The 22,346-nt window shown below is 39.7% G+C and overlaps 1 protein-coding gene across 2 annotated transcripts in view; it reads right to left on the reverse strand.

Moving 5' to 3' along the window:
• The window catches only part of LOC130914337 (mannosyl-oligosaccharide 1,2-alpha-mannosidase IC-like), a 383,071-nt gene that overhangs the window by 291,780 nt on the left and 68,945 nt on the right, over positions 1-22,346 (reverse strand). The window contains exon 1 of one of the 2 annotated variants that reach the window (XM_057833415.1): positions 21,291-21,876. The exons of the other annotated variant lie outside the window; for it this stretch is intronic. Coding sequence (XP_057689398.1) covers positions 21,291-21,359 — 69 coding nt within the window. The 5' untranslated portion in view covers positions 21,360-21,876. Of the gene's footprint in view, positions 1-21,290; positions 21,877-22,346 lie in introns of those variants that run through there. 2 annotated transcript variants of the gene reach the window in all.

The raw sequence follows: 22,346 nt of genomic DNA on the forward strand, positions 1-22,346 counted from the left end.
ATGGATCACTTTAACAGAATGTTAATAATGTTAATGCCATCTTGTTGATTTATTGTTATAATAAACAAATACAGTCCTTATGTACCGTATGTTGAATGTATATATCCATCTTGTGTCTTATCTTTCCATTCCAACAATTTATTTTACAGAATATATATATATATATATATATATATATATATATATATATATATATATATATATATATATACATAATTTACATAAACACATGGCATATTTTATAGATGGTTTAAATTGTGATTAATTGCGATTAATTACGATTAATTCATTTTTAAGCTGTAATTAACTCGGTTAAAAAATTTTTATCATTTGACAGCCCTAAAAATAATATTCCTAAGTGTTTCTTCAAAATATTCATAATTGTGTCTTCTCTTCACAACAGCAATAAATGCATTTAAAAGTAAATTAAAATAGCTGAGCTTAGCCTCAAACGGTATATAAATAAATAAATAAATAAAATAAATGAATGAGGATCTTAGTTCAACAAAAGAACAAATGGCTAACTTGCAAAGCAAATGTCCGCTAGCTTAAATGCAATAAAATGCTTATTTTTAGGGCTGTCAAAATTATCCCGTTAACGGGCGGTAATTAATTCTTTTAATTAATCACGTTAAAATATTTGACGCAATTAACACACATTTCCCACTCAAACAGATTAAAATGACAGCACAGTGCAATGTCCACTTGTTACTTGTGTTTTTTGGAGTTTTGTCGCCCTCTGCTGGCGCTTGGGTGTGACTGATTTTATGGGCTTAAGCACCCATGAGCATTGTGTAATTATTGACATCAACAATGGCGGGCTACTAGTTTATTTTTTGATTGAAAATTTTACAAATTTTATTAAAATGAAAACATTAAGAGGGGTTTTAATATAAAATTTCTATAACTTGTGCTAACATTTATATTTTAAGAACTACAAGTCTTTCTATCCATGGATCGCTTTAACAGAATGTTAATGCCATCTCGTTGATTTATTGTTATAATAAACAAATACAGTACATATGTACCGTATGTTGAATGTATACATCCATCTTGTGTCTTATCGTTCCATTCCAACAATAATTTACAGAAAACTATGGCATATTTTATAGATGGTTTGAGTTGCAATTAATTACGATTAATTAATTTTTAAGCTGGAATTAACTTGATTAAAAATTTTAATTGTTTGACAGCCCTACTTATTTTTCAAGAGGTTGAAACGAGTTGTTAATACGTTAAAACAATCGTACAGTACGGGCCAAAGGTCTGAACACATCTCATTCAAAGCAACACAAATGAAGGTCCCACCTCCATTGATAAATCAATAAATTCCACTAATCAACTCTGAAAAAGCACATCTGTGGAGTCAAAAACCATTTTCCAGCAGGGCCGAGAACAAAAAGTGGCATTTGGAATGTGGCAAAATTGATTTCGCCATGCTGCATTTTTTGGGAGTATGTGGCAAAATTGATTTTGGCATGTGGCAATTTTTTTTGTATGAGGCAAAATTGATTTTGGTATGTGGCAATAGATTTTGCCATTTGGCATTTTTGGGGGGTATGTGGCAAAACGGATTTTGCCATGTGGCATTTTTTTGTGGTATAGGGCAAAATGGATTTTGCCGTAAGGCCTTTTTTTGGTATGTGGCAAAATGGATTTTGGTATGTGGTGTTTTTATTTGGTATGTGGGGGTTTTTTTTTGGTATGTGGCATTTTTTTAGGGGTATGTGGCAAAATAGATTTTGCCATGTAGCATTTTTTTGGCATGTGGCATTTTTTTGGTATGTGGCAAAATGGATTTTGGCATGTGGCATTTTTTTTTTTTTTTTTTGTAATGTGGCATTTTTTTGTATATTGCATTTTTGCAGGCTATGCACATCCATGCCATTGATGGCAATGCACGTCCAAATTTTCCACTCATTTTAAATGGCAGAAAAAACGTGTGGCTGTGATTTTTGACCATACACTTACCATTACATCGCATTGACATTCAACCGGCACCCAAGTCAGACAATACCATTGACGGCTATGAATTTCCAAATCTTCCATTCATTTTGAATGGCAAAAAACGTGTGGTTGTGATTTTTAACTATACATTTTTTTCTTAAAATGAATGGAAAATTTGTATGTGCATAGCAGTCAATGGCATGGACGTGCATGGCCTGCAAAAATGCCATGACAAAAAAAAAAAAAAAAGCCACATACCAAATAAAAACACCACATACCAAAATCCATTTTGCCACATACCAAAAAAAAAATGCCGTACGGCAAAAGCCATTTTGCCCCATACCACAAAAAAATGCCACACGCCAAAATCCATTTTGCCACATGCCCCAGAAAAACGCCACATGGCAAAATTTTGCCACATACCAAAAAAAAAAAAAAAAATGCCACATAGCAAAATCAATTTTGCCACATAAAAAATAGCCATTTTCGTTCTCGCTGTCTCTCCCATTTTAAGTAACTCCCTCTTAAAGCTCATCAAGGGAATGGCAATCGTGTGCAAAAAAAGTAGAGCAAAGGGTACTACTTTAAAGATACAAGAATATAACACGTTTTTAGTTATTTTACCTTTTTTTGCTAAGTACCTAATTCCACATGTGTTCATTCATAGTTTTATTTCCTTCAGTAAGAATTTACAATGTAAATAGTCATGAAAATAAAGAAAACGCACTAATGAGAAGGTGTGTCCAAACATTTGGCCTGTTTTGTATGTCGATTCGTTCGTATGTCAGATACCACGGTATTTCATTTTAATTTTTAGCAAAGAAAACATGAATTTATGCACATGATTTACTTTCACGAGCCACACAAAATGACGCACCGGGCTGAATCTGGCCCCCGGGCTTTGAGTTTGACACCCGTGCTCTAATTTTGGGTTCCGGTGCTTTAAGCCCACGCTTATGCGAATCTGCATTTTTTGTTGTTTGGCTATGTAAGCCCCCCTTTAGCACCCCTTTTTGCTCCACTCTGAGCAGACAGTAAAACAAAGCCCATCTTGTGCGCCCTCAATGGCGACAGGCGCCGAGAAAACGGCGTCTGGTCGTAATGAGCGCTTTCACGCCGCCGAGAGACATCTCTGCCATGACAAAAGCGAACAACGGCCGTTTCGACCGTTCTCGTCATCTGGGTTTAGTTTATCTTTCTTCTCGCAGACGCTCGGCCCTTTTAACAGTTAGCCTCGTCCTTCCGCCCGTGTCAATCCAAATGTCGTTTTTGGGACACAAATAGGCTGTACCGAACAGATGATAAGACGCTAGACGTCTAGAGGGGTAAACAAGCAGTCTAATGGTTGATGCATGGCGTTGGGAAGCAGGATGTGGTAGACTTGTAAATATCTAGTGGTCGGAACCTCTGGGTCGCTCACGATACGATACGATTTACGATACAAGGCTCAAGATAACGATCTCACAATATAGTGATACAACAATTATCAATACATGGGTCAGGAAATAATTCGAGGATATTTTACAAAACAACTAATAAACAGAAAAGCACACTCTTTTCATCCTTTTGCTGTGAATTGGGTTTACCACAAGTAGACATCCAGTTTTAAGTCAAACAGATTGCACAACTGTGGGCATCAGTGGCAGCTAAGGTTCATTTTGGGCATTTCACGTCATTTCCTGTGGCTTTTCGGTCACTTTCTGTTGATTTCAGGGCATTTATGGTTCACTTCCTGTTGATTTCGGGGCATTTGTGGGCTCCTTCCTGTCAATTTTGGGTTACTGAACAAGAAGCGACTCGAAATGTCCCCAAATGAATCTGAAGACACTAAAAATCAAATGGAAGTAGGACAGCAACTAGCGATTATTTTATAATTGAGTAACCATACAATGAATTAAACGATTAGTAGGATAAATGTCACTTTTTTCAATTACCTTCACAGGTTAACTTTAAGTTGTTTTAGGCATGTTGTAAGTAACAATGAAGACAAATAGGGTGACTATTTCCTTCAAAAATAATATTTTATTACAGCTTCCTGACTTAACTGTATTGTAGTCTACTACTGTACTGTTGTAAGTACCGAAAACTTGTAAAAGTATTTAATAAAGGTTCTGAGTAAAAAACCTAAAAATAATTTTTGGACATTTTTTTCTTGTGGGCAAAACACTAATATAAATTGTGTCAATGACTTATTTATTTTCTTTAAACAAACTAAACAACAAAATTGAATAAGGAGAAGTTAGATTGTAATGAATCAGGGTTTTTTTAATCAAACACTACATAAATATCCATGCAAATCCAAATTGAAAGCACACTCTCTTGTATGACAATTTTGAGTTTGAGTTTGTATTGAAAGGAGACTATTATATGAATGGGTTTATGTGTGTAATTTCTTTATATGAAATAAATAAGACAAATTTACGAACTAGCAATAACTCAACTTCTAACACAAACAAACGGACACTTAAGACACTGATTAGCATTAGGGCTGCAGCTAATGATTATTTTAGTAGTCGTTTAATCGATGAACTAGCTAGTTCGAATAATCGAGTAATCGAATATGAAACATAAAAAGTTGAAATACCTCAGCTGAGCCTCAAATAGTTTAAAAAATTCATAATTGAGGGTATAAGTACAACAAAAGAACAATTGGCTAACTGATATAGCAAATGTCCGCTAGCTTAAATGCTATAAAATGTTTTTGGGTTTTGTTTTTTGTTTTTTTTTTTGGGGGGGGGGGTGGGTGGGTTAAACTGAATATAAGAATTAGGGCTGCAGATATAAATTTTTATTTTAGTAGTCGATTAATCTATGAAATAGCTAGTTCGAATAATCGGATTTTTGGATTTTTTTTTTTAATTGGATTAAGAACATAAAAGAACTAAAATATCTGAGCTTAGCATTAAACAGTATTTTTTTTTTTAATTATAAATATGGATCGAAGTACAACTAAAGAATAATTGGCTAACTTGCATAGCAAAAGTCCACTAGCTTAAATGCTATAAAATGCTAACTTTTTTTTTCAACAATGCTATTAACAAATCATAACAAAACACATATTCCCACAAAAACGGCTAAATATAACTATAAACTAAATTACGAATTAATCAAAAAAGAAAACATTAGCTAAAACAAAAATATACCTTATGTTGGTCTTAGCAAGGCGCAGCTAAATTAAACCATGTGAAATGAGTTATACCGTATTCACAATAAAACTAAACGCAACTAAACTTTCAAAGCAAACCATTACAACACCACTTTAATTAAACGAATACTCGAAGCAACAAAATTTAATTCTAATCTTTTTTTCTAATCGAATTACTCAAGTTAATCGTTGTAGCACTAATTAGCATAATCACTAAATAGCTTGGCGCTCCGTGCTAAGTAGCAATCATCATCATCACCAAAGAATACAAACAATACAATTGGCTTCATTTACTCACCTCTGACGGAGGCACACTGAATCTAACAACACAAAAGACAATCTACTTATCGACTCTTCGTAATATTATTTATTCAGCAGCCCAAAAGCAGCAGCAGACACACAAACAAGGACCCAAACGGGACTGCTCATAGCAGCTGGCAAAAATCTTATTATCAAATTAGTTGGCAACCAATTTTTTAAAATCGATTTTAATCAAATTAATCGATTAGTTGTTGCAGCCTTAACAGAAAGTAACCTGTAAATACCCTAAAATGAACAGGAAAAGACCTTAAGTGACCACAAAAGACTAAATGCACTGGTTTCAGTGCCATTAACGTCGCTCGGCGTCCAATCCCAGTCGAAATGAAATGGATGCTTGGCAATGAGTTAATTTTGGGTAATTTCACGTCATTTCTTGATGTTTTTTGGTGACTTCATAATCCTTTTGGAGCATTTACAGGTAATATTTCTTTTAAAACGACATACCAATTCTTGTCAGGAGCATATCCATCACCTTTTAGGCTACAAAGCAGTGGCGCCTCCAGAAATTTTTCATAGGGGTGGCCAGATGGGGCCACTTAAAATCTTGGGGTGGCCAAAACTAAAATCCATAATTTCAGGTTTTCATTATATTATTGTAGTAAAAAGGTCAGGGCAAAAATATCAGACAGACTTAAGGACACGGCTACTGATATACTTTGGTGTATTGTGTAATATTTGATGTTACTAATGATTTAATGTGCATAGTCCATAACTGTCCAGTCAACATTTTGAGTTCCACAACAATTCTGTTTTATTGTGTTATGTATATATTAGGCATAAGGTGTACATTTAACTCAGGCTGTCAAACGATTAAAATTTTTAATCGAGTTAATCACAGCTTAGAAATTAATTAATTGTTATTAATCGCAATTCAAACCATCTCTAAAATATGCCATATTTTTCTCTAAATGATTGTTGGAATGGAAAGATAAGACAAGACGGATATATACATTCAACATACTGTACATAAGTACTGTATTTGTTTATTATAACAATAAATCCACAAGATGGCATTAACATTATTAACATTCTTTCTGTGAAAGGGATCCACGGATAGAAAGACTTGTAATTAAGTGTGTTTGTATATTGTGACTAAATATTGCCATCTAGTGTATTTGTTGAGCTTTCAGTAAATGATACTGTAGCGACTTAACTGTTCTGCCCAAATGCATGATGGGAAGTGGTGCAATCATGACTGTGTGTGGTGGCTGCAAATGCTAGATCTTCTCTGCGTTGGGTACACTACTGGGTGTTAAGAAAAAGATCAACTCCTGTCATTCTTCCCCATGTCGCTTCCCACAATATTTATAGTTGCTGTGGGAGAGATGACAAAGCTTTTGCCAATTAAAAGCAAGGCCCCAATGAATCCTTGTATCTACTCCACTCTGCCTCTTATCTCTGTACATTACTTAAAAAAAAATTAACTACTGCCCGTTAACGTGATAAATTTGACAGCCCTACATTTAACAAAACAAAATGAATGCATTCATTTGGGATGAAATGCATAACTGATGCTACAACAATCTAACGATACACTGGCAAGCGGGGTGGCCAGTGGGGTGGCCAAACAATTTATAGGGGTGGCCATGGCCACCCCCTGGTGGCGCCACTGCTACAAAGTATCATGTTATATCACCATTTCAATATATTTTTGCACCCCTATAAATATCACAGTTTAAAATAAAAAGCCATTAAAACAGCAGCGCTCATGTCGTAGCATCTGTCTGCACGCACATAACATCTGTTTGTCCACCTAAACTCACGTACGAGCCAGCCAAGCAGCACTTCATAAAAATAGACTGACAGGATCCATTAGTCAATTTAGCTGCTCCATGGTATCGCCGGAAGAAGCGGCGCCACCTGACTTCCTTATCCCCGTCCCGGCTGTCAGTCATCCCGGCCGGGAAGCAAATGGGCCACTTTGCCGGCGTAATTGCAATGGAGATGACAACGATGCTTCATCGTGGGTGTGGCAGTCCATCCAGGGTAAACTGTGCTGACACGCGATGCGACCGAGTCATCCGCAGGGATGTTTTGTACGGTCGCTTGAACAATTGCCAAGAAACATCAAAGCAGAGCTGAAGATGAAAAGTCAGTTTGATATGAGGGACACTGACAGAAGGGGTTGGAAAATTCTGGGAAATCCGAAATCTTCAGGAATATTTCTGTGTGGTTTGGTGCGACAATATATCGAAAATGGTGATATCCACAATTAATCTTTTCAATCTGTGTATGGACAAGTTTCCCAGGTATTTCCGCATTTGTGCTCGCCACTCCCGTTTTACACTTTCTCTAACCAGAACAACAATGGAGCTGGAGTGGCATTACTCATTAAAATCCCTCAAAAAAGACAGTTTGGAAAAGCCTCATCCATCTGCCATCATCACGACATGGGAGGACAACATAAAGAAATGGCTAAAGGCCGAGTTACAGTTGTGGTCAAAAGTTTACATACACTTGTGAAGAACATAATGTCATGGCTCTCTTGAGTTTCCAGTTATTTCTACAACTCTGATTTTTCTCTGATAGAGTGATGGGAACAGATACTTCTTTGTCACAAAAAACATTCATGAAGTTTGGTTCTTTTATGACTTTATTATGGGTGAACAGAAAAAAGTGATCAAATCTGCTGGGTCAAAAATATACATACAGCAGCGCTAATATTTGGTAACATGTCCCTTGGCAAATTTCACTTCAATTAGGCGCTTTTGGTAGCCATCCACAAGCTTCTGGCAAACTTCTGGTTGAATCTTTGACCACTCCTCTTGACAGAATTGGTGCAGTTCAGTTAAATTTGATGGCTTTCTGACATGGACTTGTTTCTTCAGCGTTGTCCACAAGTTCTCAATGGGGTTTAAGTCAGGACTTTGGGAAGGCCATTCGAAAACCTTAATTCTAGCCTGATTTAGCCATTCCATTACCACTTTTGATGTCCTGATGGAACACCCAACTGCGCCCAAGACTCAATCTTCGGGCTGATGACGTTAGGTTATCTTGAAGAATTTGAAGGTAATCCTCCTTCTTCATTATCCCATTTACTCTCTGTAAAGCACCAGTTCCATTGGCAGCAAAACAGCCCCACAGCATAATACTACCACCACTGTGCTTGACAGTAGGCATGGTGTACTTGGGGTTAAAGGACTCACCTTTTCTCCTCCAAACATATTGCTGGGCATTGTGGCCAAACAGCTCGATTTTTGTTTCGTCTGACCACGGAACTTTCCTCCAGAAGGTCTTATCTTTGTCCATGTGATCAGCAGCAAACTTCAGTCGAGCCTTAAGGTGCCGCTTTTGGAGCAAGGGCTTCCGTCTTGCACGGCAGCCTCTCAGTCCATGGAGATGCAAAACTCGCTTGACTGTGGACACTGACACCTGTGTTCCAGCAGCTTCTAATTCTTGGCAGATCTGCTTTTTGGTGATTCTCGGTTGAATCTTCACCCTCCTGACCAATTTTCTCTCAGCAGCAGGTGATAGCTTGCGTTTTCTTCCTGATCGTGGCAGTGACATAACAGTGCCATGCACATTATACTTACAAACAATTGTTTGCACTGTTGCTCTTGGGACCTGCAGCTGCTTTGAAATGGCTCCAAGTGACTTTCCTGACTTGTTCAAGTCAATGATTGTTCAAGTCAATAATCACTCACAAGAAATTGCTAATTCGTGTTGCTGTGTGTATATTTTTGACCCAGCAGATTTGATCACTTTTTCTGTTAACCCATAATAAAGTCATAAAAGAACCAATCTTCATGAATGTTTTTTGTGACAAAGAAGTGTCTGTTCCAATCACTCTATCAGAGAAAAATCAGAGTTGTAGAAATAACTGGAAACTCAAGAGAGCCATGACATTATGTTCTTCACAAGTGTATGTAAACTTTTGACCACAACTGTATACTTCCACGTAAGACCTGCGCCGACAAGGAAGACCCGATTTACGACCCTGCACCGTAGCCTGACGCGGTCCTATTGATTTTTCAAAACCTAGCGTCACGTCAACGCATATGACGTGGCAGAAATGGACTGTGATTCGTTGGCTCAGACTGTTGTTTGCGGTTCAGCGTGAAATCACCGCCATTGTAAAACATTCTTTTTCTAGACGCAAAAATGGACCAAGCCGACCGGAGTATCATCGAAGAGCAAGTCTCGTCCAGAAATCTGCTATGGCTTCCCACTGGCCGGTTGTAGGACACGGCAAACCACGTGCCAATTGCACTTTTCTTTTTTTGGGGGGGATTTTTAAATTAAATATCCCAGTAATAATTAGGGCTGCAGATATTGATTATTTTAGTAGTCAATTAATCTATGAAGTAGTTGGTTCGAATACTCAAGAAGTTGGATTAGGAACATAAAATAATTAAAAATACCTGAGGTTAGCCTTAAACAGTATAAAAATAATAATAATAATAAAAGAGGATCAAAGTACAACAAAAGAACATTTGGCTAACTTGCATAGCATAAGTCCACTAGCTTAAATGGTATAAAATGCTAAGGTTTATTTATTTTAATTTTTTTAACAATGCACTTAACAAATCATTCAAACACATATTCCTACAAAAACGGCTAAGTAGAGTGGGGCAAATAAGTATTTAGTCAACCACTAATTGTGCAAGTTCTCCCACTTGAAAATATTAGAGAGGCCTGTAATTGTCAACATGGTTAAACCTCAACCATGAGAGACAGAATGTGAACCCCCCCCAGAAAATCACATTGTTTGATTTTTAAAGAATTTATTTGCAAATCATGACGGAAAGAAGTATTTGGTCAATACCAAAAGTTCATCTCAATACTTTGTAATGTACCCTTTGTTGGCAATAACGGAGGCCAAACGTAACTCTTCACAAGCTTTTCACACACTGTTGCTGGTATTTTGGCCCATTCCTCCATGCAGATGTCCTCTAGAGAAGTGATGTTTTTGGGCTGTCGTTGGGCAACACAGACTTTGGAATCCCTCCACAGATTTTCTATGGGGTTGAGATCTGGAGACTGGCTAGGCCACTCCAGGACCTTGAAATGCTTCTTACGAAGCCACTTCTTTGTTGCCCTGGCTGTGTGTTTGGGATCATTGTCATGCTGAAAGACCCAGCCACGTCTCATATTCAATGCCCTTGCTGTTGGAAGGATATTTTCACTCAAAATCTCTCGATACATGGCCCCATTCATTCTTTCCTTTACGCAGATCAGTCGTCCTGGTCGCTTTGCAGAAAAACAGCCCCAAAGCATGATGTTTCCACCCCCATGCTTCACAGTGGGCATGGTGCAATACAGTATTCTTTTTCCTCCAAACAAGAAAACCTGTGTTTATACCAAAAAGTTCTATTTTGGTTTCATCTGACCATAACTCATTCTCCCAGTCCTCTTCTGGATCATCCAAATGCTCTCTAGCGAACCGCGGACGGGCCTGGACATGTACTTTCTTCAGCAGGGGGACACGTCTGGCAGTGCAGGATTTGAGTCCCTTGCGGCGCATTGTGTTACTGATAGTAGCATTTAGGCGCTTTCGCACTGTTGTAACTATACGCAGTTCCTCGACCCTTTTGGGGGTGGATGACGTCTTTTTGTGTGTTCGGATATGTAGGAACCTAGGACGCGGACCTCGTCTTCCGAGCTACATTTTAGCGCCGACTCTGAAGTGAGTACTTTCCGCGGGGCCGCAGGAACGATATTACGTAGCTCTTTGGTGATTCGCTGAAATCAGCGGCAAACATGCCCCTTACTTTTCGCGCATCACGTGAACACTTACATCCTTAGTAAACACGTCAAATACATTGTTTTACACTTACCCGTAGCCTCCTTTGTCTTCTACGGTCTTCTGCTACCCTTTCAGTCTCCATGAAACGAAGAAACATTGCTTGCCTTTGGCTCTGTTGTCATTTTAATGTGCGCTACCAGTCTCGTCGTTAGACGCTGGGATTCCTCGCTGATGGAAACGATTCCCTTCAAACATGCAAGAATTGCTGCGGTGTCTTCAACGGTCTCCATTTCGTTGTCTTTCGTTTAGCTTATGCGCCGCTGCTTGGTGTGGCGACTGGCGAGTAAATAATGCGTCACTGGCCCAGACTAAAACGTCACAGCAGGTCGTATTGGGCGTAGTACCCCATGTGCGAACACGACTGCTTCGCGAAGGATAGCTCCTCGAACTACAGGAGGGCGGGATAGTTAAAGGAGCCAAGTACTCAAATTCCTACAGTGCGAAAGCGCCTTTTGTTACTGTGGTCCCAGCTCTCTGTAGGTCATTCACTGGGTCCCCCCGAGTGGTTCTGGGATTTTTGCTCCCCGTTCTTGTTATCATTTTGACGCCATGGGGTGAGGAGAGAGTTGAAAGTCCATGTTGCCCAACGACAGCCCCATAACATCACTGCTCTAGAGGAGATCTGCATGGAGGAATGGGCCAAAATACCAGCAACAGTGTGTGGAAAAGCTTGTGAAGAGTTAGAGAAAACGTTTGGCCTCCGTTATGGCCAACAAAGGGTACATAACAAAGTATTGAGATGAACTTTTGGTATAGACCAAATACTTCTTTTCCAGCATGATTTGCAAATAAATTATTTAAAAATCAAACAATGTAATTTTCTGGGGGGGGTTTCCACAGTCGGTCTCTCATAGTTGAGGTTTACCCATGTTGACAATTACAGGCCTCTTTAATATTTTCAACTGGGAGAACTTGCACATTCGTGGTTGACTAAATACTTATTTCAGGCATGAAAATGGGTCAGGGCTTAAAAAGGTGAGAAGGGTGTGGAGGAAATATGTTCCAGTACACTGTACACCCCAACAAAATATTGAGCTCTGTCGACCCACACTGTGTTTCAGCAGGGCCGTGCAGAGACCGGTGGAGGGGCGGGTGCTCGTAGATCAAAAGAAGCACATGAACAAGTATTTAATACACCTTAAAACAACATAACTTCAATTTTAACCAGCTTTAGATAATAATTGGCTGCGACTGTGACATACTTTAATTGGGAGGGGGCAACAGTGAATAGAAATCAAAACTGTCATCCACACTTTCTGGCTGTGACTCAGTCAGTCTGCCTCTTTTCTTCTGAGAAACAATCTGAGAACAGACCACATCAGATGGTCACTGAGCCACCAACAGCACAGTTTTCTCAAAACTATTATTTCATTATTATCCATACTTAACAACTCTAGCACCTAATGATTAATTAAGCAATGACATAAAATCTTATAGAAAAATAACATTGTAGTTGTGTTTATAATTGTATTTAATACCCGACTATCCTTGCAAACTTGTTCTTACCAGGTCTGCTATTCACCCAGCTGATGAGGTATCCACTGCCTTTAGCAGCCTCATCCAACTCCTTTTTTTTATCCCTCAATCTCCTTTCCCTACGAGGCATGTCTATGTAATGAAATATAAACATTAAAAAACAGACACCCCGGTGGCTTTTAGTTTTAAAGCTTTCTTAATTTCTTTCTCTCTCAATAACGATGGAGGTACATTTGTGTTTTTATTATTCAATCAAAAAACAAAGTTACTTTTATCAAAAACAAAGTTGTTTCAATCAAAATACAGTATATACTTTTAATCCCAAAAAAGTCACTTCAATAAAAAAAATTGTTTTTGATTGCAAAAATAAATTTGAGACAAAAAAAAAAGCTTTTGAAAACTATTTTTCTTGATTGAAACAAATTTTTCCATTGAAGTAATGTTGTTTTGCGTTTGGGCCACATTTTGGCTAGGACATTTGTGTCTTTATTATTCAATCAAATAAGTTGCTTCAAACAAAAAAATATATATAAAAAGAAAAACTTATCATAATTCTTACATTTTGAAGTGCTTGAAAACCATTTATAAATGATACTTTGGTGAAAAAAGTGAAAAAACATGTCTTATATATATGTATCTTTTTTCCAATGTAAAATCTGAATAAATACATTGAACACGCACAAAAAAATGGGGGGGGGGGGGGGGGGGGGCGCTACTTCGCGGTTTTCACTTATTGCGGCGGGTTCTGGTCCCCATTAACCGCGAAAAACGAGGGATCCCTTTATTTCTGAAAAGCTTTAAGAAGCAAGAGTCATTCCCACCACTCGTCGGGCCGGTGTTGTGCCGACACCGGCCGTCAGCTCAAGTCCCAGCTGAAAATAACACGTCTCAGGCGGACGAGGGGAGCGATGCGCTGCGAGGCGCCCCCTCCATCCGAGAGCATGCCGCTTAATTTGACTCAACACTGTGTTTCTTCGTCTATATTACCGCTAAATACACAAGCTTGACGCCAATTTAACGGGAGCTTTTTTTTTTCATGGGAGATTTGGCTAGCTCTGGCAGTGTTCAACGCAAGCTTCAACGAATGGCAGTAACTTTTTTATATCGCAAAATGTGAAAACGATTGAAACCATTACTCACCAAATTCAATCTGCTGGCAAATACAGGCAAGTGTGTATGCTGCGCTCTGGTCTGCCCCGGTGTGGATAAGGCCTGCTTTTTGTTTTCGCAGCTTTGCAATGCAACCAAAGGCTCTCCGAGCACTCCATGTACACGAAAGGAGTGCGCGCGTTTGGAATAATGGAACGCAGCTTGGGCCGATGATTGGTTCTCGTCAGCGAAGCATCTAGAAGGATTTGCTGACTGTCCAAGCGTCACTTTTTTAAAGAACCGATTTCTTAAGTGCTCAGTTTACGTACTAAGTTAATCACATGATGATAATAATAATTAAATAAAACCTCCCGATCCCCCCCCCCCCCAAAAGAATTTCTCCTCGGATCTACACAATTCACGTAGGTCGCCCTTTTTGACTTCAAAACGGCAAATTTCGCCGAAAGGTGAGAGATTTTCATGCCTGTTATTTGCCCTATAAACTAAATTACAAATGCATTAAAAAAAAAAAAACATGAGCTCAACCAAAAACCTGGCTCATGTTAGTCTTAACAGGGATTCAGCCATGTTAAATGATGTATATCCTATTCACCGTTGCCACTAGAGGGCACCCAAATCAATAAAACTACATGCAAACACTTTCAAAACAAACCATTACAACACCACTCTAATTAAACGAATACTAGAAGTAAAATTTGATTCAAAGCTTTTTTCTAATTGAACTTCTCGAGTTAATCGAATAATCGTTGTTTTTAACGCACTCACATTCCAGCCAAAAACCCGATTATTATTGGCTGCATATATACGTGGCCACTTTAAAACCCTAAACGTCCTCTGTAGAAAACAAAGGTTAATTCAGTTGTATGCAGTGGGTTGGAGATTTTAAGGTTAACAAACGTCCTCTGCAGAGGACATATTTGAACAACTGATAGGCAGGCGATAACGTGCAATTGTGCAATGTTTGTTTGACATTTGTTATTTGGGAGACTACTTTCTTGTTCCGGGAATGACTGGACTGAATCATTTTTGATCATAGGGAGAAGGTGTCACGTAGAGATTCTAAAAAATCAGAAAGGTTGCACGCAGAATTTGAACAATTCACTCTTCCTAGGTGTCATTACCACGGGTCTACAAAGAAATGACTCAAAGTATTTGTGTAATCAAATCACTGCCCTGTGCTTGGAGGAGGTAATCATGCATTCTGACTGCCTTTTAAAAGTGAGGTAGTAAAAGCATGAAAGGTTTTATTTCAGGGAAGGATTAGTTAATGTATCGACCAACGATTGGCTCCCCACCAGAGTAAATAACCCGAGTGTCAGGCCGGCGACGGCCGAAAATTGCCTTATTGATTCACGGCGCCGCTTTTCCACGGGCGCTACCGAAACATTTGTGTCAGAGCGACTTAAAAGAAGGAACTGGACGGCGATCAGACCCAATTGGGCTGTGTGTGTGTATGTTGCTGAGTCACGGTCTTCCTTGTCTTACTGCGCTGACTCATGAAAACGATCAGGATCAAACAAGCTGAGGTAGACTTGTCTATTCAGGTCTTTTAGCGCTCACGCTATGATCAGTACAGATACTTTCTATTTTTGGCTATTCTCTTGGTAGTGGTACTATGCTGTCAAAATGATCCGATTTGTTACTACACCTCATCACGTAATTACAAATTTTAGTAATCCAGTCCATCACGGATTTTTTTCCCAATTAAAAAAATAAATAAATAAATACAGATGAGATGTCCCGGTCAGACAGTGCACTGGAGTTGCTTGTTAAAGTTAACGATGATTGACAGACATTAAGGTTTGATCTTCCCATAGACGTTTGGAAGCCGAAACTTCAAAGCACCGCATGCGTCAATCATCTGGAGCTGAAACGAATACTCGAGTTTAAAAACTGATCCGAGTAATTTTATTCACCTCGAAGAATCGTTTAATTTTGCCAGCTCTAACCATCACGTTTAGCCCGGACTACTTTTAATGCGGGACAACGCGCTGACGACACGTGCGTAGAGGAAGAAGCAATAAAAAACTTACTGCAGCCGACAGCCGCTACAAACTACGCCGACATTGCTAAAAACTATGCCCGCATGATGCTAGTGCGGTAGCAGCTAGTGTCCGATGCCTCTCATAGATATCGCATGCATTTAGGACTAGGGTAACACGGACTTTCAACTCCCTCCTCACCCCATGGCGTCAAAATGAGAACAAGAACGGTGAGCAAAAATCCCAGAACCACACGGAAGGACCCAGTGAATGACCTACAGAGAGCTGGGACCACAGTAACAAAGGCTACTATCAGTAACACAATACGCTGCCAGGGACTCAAATACTGCACTGCCAGACGTGTCCCCCTGCTGAAGAGAGTACATGTCTAGGCCCGTCTGCTGTTCGCTAGAGAGCATTTGGATGATCCAGAAGAGGGAGAATGTGTTATGGTCAGATAAAACCAAAATAGAACTTTTTGGTAGAAACACAGGTTCTCTTGTTTGGAGGAAAAAGAATACTGAATTGCACCATACCCACTGTGAAGCATGATGGTGGAAACATCATGCGATGGGGCTGTTTTTCTGCAAAGGGACCAGGACGACTGATCTGTGTAAAGGAAAGAATGAATGGGGCCATGTATCGAGAGATTTTGAGTGAAACTCTCCTTCCATCAGCAAGGGCATTGAAGATGAGACGTGGCTGGGTCTTTCAGCATGACAATGATCCCAAACACACAGCCAGAGCAACAAAGGAGTGGCTTCGTAAGAACCATTTCAAGGTCCTGGAGTGGCCTAGCCAGTCTCCAGGACTGCTCTAGAGGAGATCTGCATGGAGGAATGGGCCAAAATACCAGCAACAGTGTGTGAAAAGCTTGTGAAGAATTACAGAAAACGTTTGGCCTCCGTTATTGCCAACAAAGGGTACATAACAAAGTATTGAGATGAACTTTTGGTATTGACCAAATACTTCTTTTCCGTCATGATTTGCCAATACATTCTTTAAACATCAAACAATGTGATTTTCTGGGTTTTTTTTCCACATTCTGTCTCTCATGGTTGAGGTTTACCCATGTTGACAATTACAGGCCTCTCTAATATTTTCAAGTGGGAGAACTTGCACAATTAGTGGTTGACTAAATACTTATTTGCCCCACTGTATATAGCTGTATGCCACAGGCTTCCTCTGGATCGACGATATCACTTGAAAGATCCACACATGAACCAGAATCGCTGAAAAGCGCTTCCTTCTCCATTTTGCTGAATTCTGAAATCATTACCCCGCCGACGTCATCACCCAGATGGAGGCGCCGCCAGAGCACGATAATGACAGGCGGGGGTACACGGCAGATTAAAAGACTCTTTTCTCGTCATCTGCGCTTTGCCAAATTGTTGTATATAGTCAAATCGTCTCAAAATATGTTTTTCTTTCCAATAATAATGCTATTTAAGATTTTTTTATGGTCACTACCTCATATAGCACTGACTAGTGGGGCAGTTTACATGGCGACTTTGCGACATGAAGATGCAATGACTGAGTAGCGGAATTGCCTCGCGTGCATATGGTGTCGGCGAAGACGAAAGGCAAAGACGAAAAATTCTGAATCCTGCCTCCCAAGTGGAAGAATTCGATTACGGGGGTCGCAGCGCATTCAAATGCACGGAAACCGCCTTCGCTTCGATGACGTAAGCACTCGCGCACGTCACATGGACGTGCGCAGCGGTGCTATTAAACATTAAAAACAGCAAATGGCGGAACGTCGGCTTTAATTTATTGTTTTCATAATGTTTTTTACTTAAATATGTTGAATGTTTCCATTGTTGTGCCTTTTTGAACAAAAGAAAATGCCTTTACTTGGAGAGGGCGGGCATGTTGTCTTCCGGGCTGAGGAGGTCAAAGTGCATCATTCGCTGTCGCCTTGTAAATCTGCACTGCCACCTAGGGCCTGGCATGAATACTACATCGTTTTCATGCGGAATTGCGATATTGTTTGAATGGAAATGAAACCATATAAATGCAAACATGAAATTTTTCGTCTTCTCGCAGAGTCGCCATGTAAACTGCCCCTAAAACATGGCTAAAATGAGGACAAAAGCTACGCCTAGAACTAAAATGGCTGCTACAAAAAATGAAACTGGATGAAAAGAATATTTTTTTACCGAAGGACCCTGAAAAAGAAATACTAAACAACTTTTGTAAAAACAACTGAAGGTGTTTCTGTGTAATCCTGCAAACTTTCAAACACAAAAACTACCAGGAGCCTCTAGGCGTAGGTAATCGCCTCCTGACTGGCGCACTATATTGTGTTGACTGAACTTTCTTATCACTTTACGAGACGGCTTAAAGTTGAGAGTGGACAGAATCTTTAGGACAAAGAGTAACTGGAACTCCATTAAAAGCTTGCAAGGTTATCAAGCTTGCCTCTCTTGATCCCTGGCAAACTTCCGTCTTGTGTGGTTGGGGAGAAAAAAAGCAACGACATCAGGATTATGAGGTGGACGAAGAGTCACAGAGAGATTGGAGTGATGAACGTTCCCAGAGTTAAGGAGCAGTGACTTACACGTCGCCTTCAGCTAAAAAACGTGGAATGTTTCTCTACGCCGACACATGACTCATGAATCTCCATCGGTTTCTTTCCTGTGTTGTCCAATAAAAGAAAGCCTTGGGGGACTAAAAGGCAAACCACAAGAAAGCGCTGAGCGGACACTTTCCGATGTACTTTTTGCAGCGTCAATAACAAGCGGCGGGGTACTACTGATCCCTGTGTTGTTTTACTTTCGGACGGGAACGGGTGCGAGGTGAACTCCGACCCCGATAAATGAGTGATGATACCGAGAGCGCTGAGTCAACTTCCTGTTTCCTGCCACCAGATATGAGAAAGAGAAACCCGCTTCCTGTTGCTTTGGGTTGTCTGATGCGTTAAAAGGTGTTTTGTTACTCCACTGCAGAAAGGAAGGCTTTTATTGGGCGTTTTTTGGCCTATTTCCTCTTTGTGTTGTATAGCGACTAAATCTGCGCTGGTTCATCTGCATATAAAGCGCCTCTCTTTTGTCACGGACAGATTCCGAGCGGCGGTCGCCACAGTAACAGCCTTGTTTATGCCCCATATGTCTTATTTCTGACTCCCACTACCAGCGCCGCTACAAGATTACCCTCTTTCCCTGCAGCACGGTCTTGATCTCGACACTTCGAGGTGACTCTTCTCAAGCTAAAAATACACCCGAGGCATATGTGCAGCCTTTTTATTTTTTTTGCTATTATTTTTCTATTACCCATGAAGGGCTAGTAGTAGGGCTGCAGCTATCGAATATTTTAGTAATCGAGTAATCGACTGAAAATTCTATCGATTAATCGAGTAATCGGATAAAACAAATATATTTTTAGGTGAAGAGCAATTATAGATATACATGAGAAAACAAGACATTTTATCATTTTCAGTCAATCAATGTCTTTATTTTTGATGTATATTGTTGAAAACAGCCAACAATTGCATCTCAGATGTAACTAGAATTAAAAAAAAAAAGACTAATTCACTGCTTTCACTCAAAAAACCTTTAGATCTTATTTTTAAAAATATATATATATATATTAAAAAATATATACACACCTAAAAATGCCTTTACGCTTGATAACACACATCAATTAAAAGTTAGGATTTTTTCCCCACGTTTTTCAATTGAATTTCTATTTGTGTCAAGCCATTTTTAAGTTCTAGTTAAGTTTTAAGTTAGTCTAAACTGTAAGTCCTGATAGGATTTTGAGTTTTTGCACTGTTCAAAATAAATGTATGATACAGGCTGTATTGGAGCACATTAGGGACTAGTGCTACTTGGTGTTTTATCCAACAATGACTACTGAGCTAAAATTGATAGTTAGCATTATTGAGTTTTTATTTGACACCCTCATCACTCCACAACGCTATGTTATGTTAAAGCCTGTATGTAAGACACGTTAGCCACGCATCGAGAGTGGTCTTAATTAATTGAAACCTAGCCCTCCGCAGGGCTAACGTAAGATGAGCTAGTAGTGACAGTAACGTTAATCTTATATATTCGCGCTTAGCGCTCTTTATTAGCGCTTAGCGCTCTACTGCTTTAAGATGGCGGCTGTTTGCTAACGCTGCCCACACGTGGCCTAGTCTGTCAATATGCATCGAGTTCAACATACATGTGATCTCTATGAGACTCATCAGACGCTAGCTGCAACTAACGTAGCATGTGCGGGCTAGTATTTAGCAACGTCGGCGTCGTTTGTAACAGTTGTCGGCTGCAGTAAGTTTTTTTTTTTTTTTTTGCTTCTTCCTCTACGCACGTGACATCAGCGCGTTGTCCCGCATTAAAAGTAGTCCGAGCAAAACGTGATGCTTGGAGCTGTCAAAATAAACGATTACTCGAGGTGAATAAAATTACTCGGATCAGTTTTTAAACTCGAGTTACTCGAGTTGCTCGAGTATTCGTTTCAGCTCTAGCTAGTAGTGAGCGTTCATGTTTCACAGCGTTTTATTAAAGTGATCGTCTAACTTAAAGTGTATGTCAACACCTGGGGAAATGCTAATATTCCATCATTTATCCATAAACGAATGCCTTTTGGATTCATATCATGTCACTTCGAGTAATTACACACATCGCAACACCAAGAAAATGAGAGAAATTTGGGTCAATTTCAAGCTAAAAAGACCCGCCCCCGAGATCCCGGAAATCTGGCAGATTGTGTGCGTGACATCAAAACAAGGAAACAACCGGCTCAGTGCTTTAGTACTGAATGGCGGCGATGATGGCGGACAATTACGTTTCTAGTTGCAGCGACAAATCCGACGTAACGAACATTCTTCTAATGGTGACGAGGAGAGTTATGACCTTTCTTTGGTGTTTTGGGTTATCAATTTGAGTCCAAACGAAAGCCAATGCAGCCTAATGAAAGGATCATTGAGGGGAGCAATCACACTGATGAAACCCCGACAACAGTCCGTGTGAGAAACACCAAATGGTATGTTTTGCATTTCTTTTTGTGAAGCTGATACACCGTGACCGCAAAATAAAGTAATGTATAGAATAATTATAGTTTAATATGCTATCATCGGTTTCGCTCTGCCAACCGACACAAATATGAATGGGATTAGAGCAGAGGTCCCCAACCTTTTTTGCACCACGGACCGGTGTGATTTGTGTCTTTTTTTTCACGGACCGGTGTCCCTCTTTTATATTCAGTTGGACTCTCAATGTTATCCAATGGTGCTAAAAAACTATTTACATCACAAACATACATGTGCAACACGGAAATGGCGTAAATTAACGCTTAACGACACGGCAAAGTCGTTAAGTGAGAGGGCTACGTGCAGTTGTTGTGTGCGCCAAACATGGCAAACGTAAGTTAATATTCCTTTCTTTAAAGAAAGTTTGTAGTGTGTACTTAGGAATCGCTGCATTCGCGGTCCTTTTTAACGTTACGCGCATGCCAACTTTGTCAGAACACCGGCAATGTGCGGAAGAAAAATACAGCAAATATAAAATAGCATTTGTTTTTAGCCCCGTCGTGTTAAGTGCAGGGAAAAAATACAACTCACCCGCTGAATCAGTGGGAGGGCTGAGTTTGTTTCGTTGAGACGAGATGGGAGAGTGAGAGGAGCTAGCATCAAGCTAGCGATGTTGGAAATTGTAGCACAGTTTTCAGCGCGCTCCAAGCGATGTCGGGATATTCCGAAATGACTTTAATCCAGAACTTTGGTAGAGTTGTTGTCTCAAATGTACGTTTAAGTCGCCGTGATTTGCGATCTCTACAAGCTGATATTCCTGTTCCACAGACATGCTCGAATCACTCGATTTATTCACATACGGGTCACGAATTCACTCCTTCGCAGTTCGTGGGTCTTTGGTGATTGGGAAGTAGCATAAATTTTGTTTTCTTTGAGGTTGTAGGCACATCTTCTGGCTCGACAGGTTCCCGTTTCCCTGTAAAATTGCAAAATTAGCCCTCTTAGCATTGACGAACTTTACTCATTGTCTGCGTAGTCCAGCTCTTTTTCTCGCGTTCGGGAACTCATGGGTACTACATTGCGACAAATGGCTATTTGTAAACCACATAGCATGACAGGTTTGAACCATTTTAGCGATTTTTTGATAAAACACGAACGCAACTCTCTCGTCGATAAACAGCGATGGCACCCGCCTCGACCTTTTGTTTCCTCGTTATGACGTCTCCGCCCCATTCGGCTGTTTCCGGAACACTTTCGGAAATGTTCGTCATTTTCGATCTATTTTCGATAATTGCTCATTAATATGATTGATTTTTTTGTTAACTTTATCAATATTTGTTATCTTGGCACATAACGGTTCTATTGATGTCTCACACCCCCTTTGCGTTTTCATACCCTTTAAATACATGTAGGCTCTAATAAACCACAATTGTTCTCTTGTACTAAAATATGTTGTTAGAAACAGATAACATGTCAAATCAATGGCAATATTTATAATATTTAGTCCATATTTTGACCGTTAGTTGGCGCCATGGTTTGCGGGCTCGCAGTGATGGGATCTTTCCAAATGTGTAGCGAGTTCAACAATTGCTTATTGCTGCCTAAACTCGCGAAGTAAAATGCCACGATGCGCTGCTTTTGGATGCA

The sequence above is a fragment of the Corythoichthys intestinalis genome, chromosome 4, assembly GCF_030265065.1.
Source record: "Corythoichthys intestinalis isolate RoL2023-P3 chromosome 4, ASM3026506v1, whole genome shotgun sequence".
Classification (NCBI taxonomy): Eukaryota; Metazoa; Chordata; class Actinopteri; order Syngnathiformes; family Syngnathidae; genus Corythoichthys; species Corythoichthys intestinalis.